The sequence below is a fragment of the Neoarius graeffei genome, chromosome 10 (assembly GCF_027579695.1).
Source record: "Neoarius graeffei isolate fNeoGra1 chromosome 10, fNeoGra1.pri, whole genome shotgun sequence".
Classification (NCBI taxonomy): domain Eukaryota; kingdom Metazoa; phylum Chordata; class Actinopteri; order Siluriformes; family Ariidae; genus Neoarius; species Neoarius graeffei.
In genome coordinates, this window is record NC_083578.1 from 90,173,071 (window position 1) to 90,183,908 (window position 10,838).

Genomic DNA, 10,838 nt, shown 5'->3' on the forward strand with positions numbered 1-10,838 from the left:
ATATATATACACACTGTATATACACTCTGTGTGTGTGTGTGTGTGTGTGTGTGTGTGTGTGTGTGTATAGGTAAGGATGATGTAGTCAGACATCAGAAGATCTTTAAACAGCATCATTGCATTTTGAATGTAAGATAAAAGGAAAAAAAATTTGGAACTTTTGTCTTTTTAATAATCAGATACAGATGAATTGTGCACAAGGACACAAACTCACACCAGTTATTGAATGCAGTTTTAAGATATTAATATTAATGCAGTTAATAAAAATATTTTACACTCCTGATGATATAGGTGGTGTAAACGTGTCTCTCCTCAGTGAAGCTCTGAACATGTCCAGCAGTAGAGAAAAAGCTGCTTGTAGTCGAGTGCTGAAATTCCTGTGTGAGTGGGATCGGGGGAATAAATCCACTCGCACACGAATGCTTCAGAAATTCCTGCAGGAAAACACAGGAAAGACGAGTCCTGAGCTGGAGCTGGAGTTCGCTCAGGCTGCCAGTCTGTTCTTCACCCGCATCACTGCCTGGATGAGACTCACGTATCCTCTACAACACACACACACACGCACACCTCTCTCTCTCTCTCTCTCTCTCTCTCCAGCACTGAGAAAAGTTTCCTTCACCGTTACTTCTTCAGTTACATGTTCGGCACGTGTCTGCATCTTCAGCTCCGAGCACTGGGAGTCTTCCTCTCTGCTGCCAGCAAGTAACACTTCCTCTCTCTCTCTCTCTCTCTCTCTCTCACACACACTCACACACACAAACACTGATCTTTGTTGCTTTCAGTCAGCGGTACCTGATGGAGTTCCTGGAGGTGGGAGGAGTGATGACGCTGCTAGAGATCATCAGTCAGACACAGAGCAGAGACGAGGAGAAAGCTGAAGCTCTGTGTTTGCTCTGCATCGTCTCTAGCTCCGGCCGCAAGTACAAGGAGATCATCTGTGAAAGCAATGGTACGTACACACAAACACACACACACACACACACAATTATCCTTCGTTAGGCTTATTAGGTGGTTCATTAGATTGAATTAAATGAAGTACAGTGGCGCTTGAAAGTTTGTGAACCCTTTAGAATTTTCTATATTTCTGCATAAATATGACCTAAAACATCATCAGATTTTCACACAAGTCCTAAAAGTAGATAAAGAGAACCCAGTTAAACAAATGAGACACAAATATCTTACTTGGTCATTTATTTATCAAGGAAAATGATCCAATATTACATATCTGTGAATGGCAAAAGTATGTGAACCTCTAGGATTAGCAGTTAATTTGAAGGTGAAATTAGAGTCAGGTGTTTTCAATCAATGGGATGACAATCAGGTGTGAGTGGGCACCCAGTTTTATTTAAAGAACAGGGATCTATCAAAGTCTGATCTTCACAACACATGTTTGTGGAAGTGTATCATGGCACGAACAAAGGAGATTTCTGAGGACCTCAGAAAAAGCGTTGTTGATGCTCATCAGGCTGGAAAAGGTTACAAAACCATCTCTAAAGAGTTTGGACTCCACCAGTCCACAGTCAGACAGATTGTGTACAAATGGAGGAAATTCAAGACCATTGTTACCCTCCCCAGGAGTGGTCGACCAACAAAGATCACTCCAAGAGCAAGGCGTGTAATAGTTGGCGAGGTCACAAAGGACCCCAGGGTAACGTCTAAGCAACTGAAGGCCCCTCTCACACTGGCTAATGTTAATGTTCATGAGTCCACCATCAGGAGAACACTGAACAACAATGGTGTGCATGGCAGGGTTGCAAGGAGAAAGCCACTGCTCTCCAAAAAGAACATTACTGCTTGTCTGCACTTTGCTAAAGATCATGTGGACAAGCCAGAAGGCTACTGGAAAAATGTTTTGTGGAAAGATTAGACCAAATTAGAACTTTTTGGTTTAAATGAGAAGCATTCTGTTTGGAGAAAGGAAAACACTGCATCTCAACATAAGAACCTTATCCCATCTGTGAAACATGGTGGTGGTAGTATTGTGGTTTGGGCCTGTTTTGCTGCATCTGGGCCAGGACGGCTTGCCATCATTGATGGAACAATGAATTCTGAATTATACCAGCGAATTCTAAAGGAAAATGTCAGGACATCTGTCCATGAACTGAATCTCAAGAGAAGGTGGGTCATGCAGCAAGACAACGACCTTAAGCACACAAGTTGTTCTACCAAAGAAAGGTTAAAGAAGAATAAAGTTAATGTTTTGGAATGGCCAAGTCAATGTCCTGACCTTAATCCAATGGAAATGTTGTGGAAGGACCTGAAGCGAGCAGTTCATGTGAGGAAACCCACCAACATCCCAGAGTTGAAGCTGTTCTGTACGGAGGAACGGGCTAAAATTCCTCCAAGCCGGTGTGCAGGACTGATCAACAGTTACCGCAAACGTTTAGTTGCAGTTATTCCTGCACAAGGGGGTCACACCAGATACTGAAAGCAAAGGTTCACATACTTTTGCCACTCACAAATATGTAAATATCCTGGGTCATTTTCCTCAATAAATAAATGACCAAGTATAATATTTTTGTCTCATTTGTTTAACTGGGTTCTCTTTATCTACTTTTAGGACTTGTGTGAAAATCTGATGATGTTTTAGGTCATATTTATGCAGAAATATAGAAAATTCTAAAGGGTTCACAAACTTTCAAGCACCACTGTAGTGACTCCTTCTGTAGATCTGGTGTGTGTGTGTGTGTGTGTAGGTGTGAAGGTTGTAGCAGAGTGTTTGGTGAAGTCGGAGTCAGAGGAGACGCAGAACACAGCCTCCCGTCTCCTCGAGTCTCTGGCTCACGGAAACCCAAAGTACCAGAGACATGTTTATATACGACTCATCTCCCTGCTGAGCTGCAGCTCTCCGACAACTACACAACTCACACTACACACTCTACACACTGTACAGGTACAGCTACACAACTCACACTACACACTCTACACACTGTACAGGTACAGCTACACAACTCACACTACACACACTACACACTGTACAGGTACAGCTACACAACTCACACTACACACACTACACACTGTACAGGTACAGCTACACAACTCACACTACACACTCTACACACTGTACAGGTACAACTACACAACTCACACTACACACACTACACACTGTACAGGTACAACTACACAACTCACACTACACACTGTACAGGTACAACTACACAACTCACACTACACACACTACACACTGTACAGGTACAACTACACAACTCACACTACACACACTACACACTGTACAGGTACAACTACACAACTCACACTACACACTCTACACACTGTACAGGTACAGCTACACAACTCACACTACACACACTACACACTGTACAGGTACAGCTACACAACTTACACTGTACAGGTACAGCTACACAACTCACACTACACACTGTACAGGTACAGCTACACAACTCACACTACACACTGTACAGGTACAACTACACAACTCACACTACACACTGTACAGGTACAACTACACAACTCACACTACACACTCTACACACTGTACAGGTACAGCTACACAACTCACTCTACACACTCTACACACTGTACAGGTACAGCTACAGCTACACAACTCACACTACACACTCTACACACTGTACAGGTACAACTACACAACTCACACTACACACTGTACAGGTACAGCTACACAACTCACACTACACACTGTACAGGTACAACTACACAACTCACACTACACACTGTACAGGTACAACTACACAACTCACACTACACACTGTACAGGTACAGCTACACAACTCACACTACACACGCTACACACTGTATAGGTACAGCTACACAACTCACACTACACACTGTACAGGTACAGCTACACAACTCACACTACACACTGTACAGGTACAACTACACAACTCACACTACACACTGTACAGGTACAACTACACAACTCACACTACACACTGTACAGGTACAACTACACAACTCACATGACACACTGTACAGGTACAACTACACAACTCACACTACACTACACACTGTACAGGTACAACTACACAACTCACACTACACACTCTACACACTGTACAGGTACAGCTACACAACTCACACTACACACTGTACAGGTACAGCTACACAACTCACACTACACACTGTACAGGTACAACTACACAACTCACACGACACACTGTACAGGTACAACTACACAACTCACACTACACACTGTACAGGTACAACTACACAACTCACACGACACACTGTACAGGTACAACTACACAACTCACACTATACACTGTACAGGTACAACTACACAACTCACTACACACTGTACAGGTACAACTACACAACTCACACTACACACTGTACAGGTACAACTACACAACTCACACTACACACTGTACAGGTACAACTACACAACTCACACTACACACTGTACAGGTACAGCTACACAACTCACACTACACACTGTACAGGTACAACTACACAACTCACACTACACACTTGTACAGGTACAACTACACAACTCACACTACACACTGTACAGGTACAACTACACAACTCACACTACACACTCTACACACTGTACAGGTACAGCTACACAATTCACACTACACACTGTACAGGTACAACTACACAACTCACACTACACACTGTACAAGTACAACTACACAACTCACACTACACACTGTACACACTGTACAGGTACAACTACACAACTCACACTACACACTGTAGAGGTACAGCTACACAACTCACACTACACACTGTACAGGTACAACTACACAACTCACACTACACACTGTACAGGTACAACTACACAACTCACACTACACTACACACTGTACAGGTACAACTACACAACTCACACTACACACTCTACACACTGTACAGGTACAACTACACAACTCACACTACACACTGTACAGGTACAACTACACAACTCACTACACACTGTACAGGTACAACTACACAACTCACACTACACACTCTACACACTGTACAGGTACAGCTACACAACTCACACTACACACTGTACAGGTACAGCTACACAACTCACACTACACACTGTACAAGTACAACTACACAACTCACACGACACACTGTACAGGTACAACTACACAACTCACACGACACACTGTACAGGTACAACTACACAACTCACACGACACACTGTACAGGTACAACTACACAACTCACACTACACACTGTACAGGTACAACTACACAACTCACACTACACACTGTACAGGTACAGCTACACAACTCACACTACACACTGTACAGGTACAACTACACAACTCACACTACACACTGTACAGGTACAACTACACAACTCACACGACACACTGTACAGGTACAGCTACACAATTCACACTACACACTGTACAGGTACAACTACACAATTCACACTACACACTGTACAGGTACAACTACACAACTCACACTACACACTGTACAAGTACAACTACACAACTCACACTACACACTGTACACACTGTACAGGTACAACTACACAACTCACACTACACACTGTAGAGGTACAGCTACACAACTCACACTACACACTGTACAGGTACAACTACACAACTCACACTACACACTGTACAGGTACAGCTACACAACTCACACTACACACTGTACACACTGTCCAGGTACAACTACACAACTCACACTACACACTGTAGAGGTACAGCTACACAACTCACACTACACACTGTACAGGTACAACTACACAACTCACACTACACACTGTACAGGTACAACTACACAACTCACACTACACTACACACTGTACAGGTACAACTACACAACTCACACTACACACTGTACAGGTACAACTACACAACTCACTACACACTGTACAGGTACAACTACACAACTCACACTACACACTGTACAAGTACAACTACACAACTCACACTACACACTGTACACACTGTACAGGTACAACTACACAACTCACACTACACACTGTAGAGGTACAGCTACACAACTCACACTACACACTGTACAGGTACAACTACACAACTCACACTACACACTGTACAGGTACAACTACACAACTCACACTACACTACACACTGTACAGGTACAACTACACAACTCACACTACACACTGTACAGGTACAACTACACAACTCACTACACACTGTACAGGTACAACTACACAACTCACACGACACACTGTACAGGTACAACTACACAACTCACACTACACACTGTAGAGGTACAGCTACACAACTCACACTACACACTGTACAGGTACAACTACACAACTCGCACTACACACTGTACAGGTACAACTACACAACTCACTCTACACACTGTACAGGTACAGCTACACAACTCACACGACACACTGTACAGGTACAACTACACAACTCACACTACACACTGTACAGGTACAGCTACACAACTCACACTACACACTGTACAGGTACAACTACACAACTCACACGACACACTGTACAGGTACAACTACACAACTCACTCTACACACTGTACAGGTACAGCTACACAACTCACACGACACACTGTACAGGTACAACTACACAACTCACACTACACACTGTACAGGTACAGCTACACAACTCACACTACACACTGTACAGGTACAACTACACAACTCACACTACACACTCTACATACTGTGCAGGTACAACTATACAACTCACATAACACACTGTGCAGGTACAACTACACAACTCACACTACACACTGTACAGGTACAACTACACAACTCACACTACACACTGTACAGGTACAACTACACAACTCACACTACATACTGTACAGGTACAACTACACAACACACACTACACACTGTACAGGTACAACTACACAACTCACACTACACACTGTACAGGTACAGCTACACAACTCACACTACACACTGTACAGGTACAACTACACAACTCACACTACACACTGTACAGGTACAACTACACAACTCACACGACACACTGTACAGGTACAACTACACAACTCACACTACACACTGTACAGGTACAGCTACACATCTCACACTACACACTGTACAGGTACAGCTACACAACTCACTACACACTGTACAGGTACAACTACACAACTCACACGACACACTGTACAGGTACAACTACACAACTCACACTACACTACACACTGTACAGGTACAGCTACACAACTCGCACTACACACTGTACAGGTACAACTACACAACTCGCACTACACACTGTACAGGTACAACTACACAACTCACTCTACACACTGTACAGGTACAGCTACACAACTCACACGACACACTGTACAGGTACAACTACACAACTCACACTACACACTGTACAGGTACAGCTACACAACTCACACTACACACTGTACAGGTACAACTACACAACTCACACTACACACTGTACAGGTACAACTACACAACTCACACGACACACTGTACAGGTACAACTACACAACTCACTCTACACACTGTACAGGTACAGCTACACAACTCACACGACACACTGTACAGGTACAACTACACAACTCACACTACACACTGTACAGGTACAGCTACACAACTCACACTACACACTGTACAGGTACAACTACACAACTCACACTACACACTCTACATACTGTACAGGTACAATTATACAACTCACACTACACACTTGTACAGGTACAACTACACAACTCACACTACACACTGTACAGGTACAACTACACAACTCACACTACATACTGTACAGGTACAACTACACAACACACACTACACACTGTACAGGTACAACTACACAACTCACACTACACACTGTACAGGTACAGCTACACAACTCACACTACACACTGTACAGGTACAACTACACAACTCACACGACACACTGTACAGGTACAACTACACAACTCACACTACACACTGTACAGGTACAGCTACACATCTCACACTACACACTGTACAGGTACAGCTACACAACTCACACTACACACTGTACAGGTACAACTACACAACTCACACTACACACTGTACAGGTACAACTACACAACTCACACTACACACTGTACAAATACAACTACACAACTCACACTACACACTGTACACACTGTACAGGTACAACTACACAACTCACACTACACTACACACTGTACAGGTACAACTACACAACTCACACTACACACTGTACAGGTACAACTACACAACTCACTACACACTGTACAGGTACAACTACACAACTCACACGACACACTGTACAGGTACAACTACACAACTCGCACTACACACTGTACAGGTACAACTACACAACTCACACTACACACTGTAGAGGTACAGCTACACAACTCACACTACACACTGTACAGGTACAACTACACAACTCGCACTACACACTGTACAGGTACAACTACACAACTCACTCTACACACTGTACAGGTACAGCTACACAACTCACACTACACACTGTACAGGTACAGCTACACAACTCACACGACACACTGTACAGGTACAACTACACAACTCACTCTACACACTGTACAGGTACAGCTACACAACTCACACGACACACTGTACAGGTACAACTACACAACTCACACTACACACTGTACAGGTACAGCTACACAACGCACACTACACACTGTACAGGTACAACTACACAACTCACACTACACACTCTACATACTGTGCAGGTACAACTATACAACTCACACTACACACTGTGCAGGTACAACTACACAACTCACACTACACACTGTACAGGTACAACTACACAACTCACTCTACACACTGTACAGGTACAGCTACACAACTCACACGACACACTGTACAGGTACAACTACACAACTCACACTACACACTGTACAGGTACAACTACACAACTCACACGACACACTGTACAGGTACAACTACACAACTCACACTACACACTGTACAGGTACAACTACACAACTCACACGACACACTGTACAGGTACAACTACACAACTCACTCTACACACTGTACAGGTACAGCTACACAACTCACACGACACACTGTACAGGTACAACTACACAACTCACACTACACACTGTACAGGTACAGCTACACAACGCACACTACACACTGTACAGGTACAACTACACAACTCACACTACACACTGTACAGGTACAACTACACAACTCACACTACATACTGTACAGGTACAACTACACAACACACACTACACACTGTACAGGTACAACTCACACTACACACTGTACAGGTACAGCTACACAACTCACACTACACACTGTACAGGTACAACTACACAACTCACACTACACACTGTACAGGTACAACTACACAACTCACACGACACACTGTACAGGTACAACTACACAACTCACACTACACACTGTACAGGTACAGCTACACATCTCACACTACACACTGTACAGGTACAGCTACACAACTCACTACACACTGTACAGGTACAACTACACAACTCACACGACACACTGTACAGGTACAACTACACAACTCACACTACACTACACACTGTACAGGTACAGCTACACAACTCGCACTACACACTGTACAGGTACAACTACACAACTCGCACTACACACTGTACAGGTACAACTACACAACTCACTCTACACACTGTACAGGTACAGCTACACAACTCACACGACACACTGTACAGGTACAACTACACAACTCACACTACACACTGTACAGGTACAGCTACACAACTCACACTACACACTGTACAGGTACAACTACACAACTCACACTACACACTGTACAGGTACAACTACACAACTCACACGACACACTGTACAGGTACAACTACACAACTCACTCTACACACTGTACAGGTACAGCTACACAACTCACACGACACACTGTACAGGTACAACTACACAACTCACACTACACACTGTACAGGTACAGCTACACAACTCACACTACACACTGTACAGGTACAACTACACAACTCACACTACACACTCTACATACTGTACAGGTACAATTATACAACTCACACTACACACTTGTACAGGTACAACTACACAACTCACACTACACACTGTACAGGTACAACTACACAACTCACACTACATACTGTACAGGTACAACTACACAACACACACTACACTCTGTACAGGTACAACTACACAACTCACACTACACACTGTACAGGTACAGCTACACAACTCACACTACACACTGTACAGGTACAACTACACAACTCACACGACACACTGTACAGGTACAACTACACAACTCACACTACACACTGTACAGGTACAGCTACACATCTCACACTACACACTGTACAGGTACAGCTACACAGCTCACACTACACACTGTACAGGTACAACTACACAACTCACACTACACACTGTACAGGTACAACTACACAACTCACACTACACACTGTACAAATACAACTACACAACTCACACTACACACTGTACACACTGTACAGGTACAACTACACAACTCACACTACACACTGTAGAGGTACAGCTACACAACTCACACTACACACTGTACAGGTACAACTACACAACTCACATTACACACTGTACAGGTACAACTACACAACTCACACTACACTACACACTGTACAGGTACAACTACACAACTCACACTACACACTCTACACACTGTACAGGTACTACTACGCAACTCACACTACACACTGTACAGGTACAACTACACAACTCACTACACACTGTACAGGTACAACTACACAACTCACACGACACACTGTACAGGTACAACTACACAACTCGCACTACACACTGTACAGGTACAACTACACAACTCACACGACACACTGTACAGGTACAACTACACAACTCACTCTACACACTGTACAGGTACAGCTACACAACTCACACGACACACTGTACAGGTACAACTACACAACTCACACTACACACTGCACATGTACAATTAC

At 43.6% G+C, this 10,838-nt stretch overlaps 1 protein-coding gene across 1 annotated transcript in view; it reads left to right on the forward strand.

Moving 5' to 3' along the window:
- Nucleotides 1–329: 329 nt before the first annotated feature.
- LOC132893567 (uncharacterized) overlaps nt 330–10,838 on the forward strand; it is a 58,580-nt gene continuing 48,071 nt past the window's right edge. The window contains exons 1-4 of the mRNA XM_060932760.1: nt 330–535; nt 634–702; nt 783–949; nt 2,697–2,893. Coding sequence (XP_060788743.1) covers nt 330–535; nt 634–702; nt 783–949; nt 2,697–2,893 — 639 coding nt within the window. The remainder of the gene's footprint in view (nt 536–633; nt 703–782; nt 950–2,696; nt 2,894–10,838) is intronic.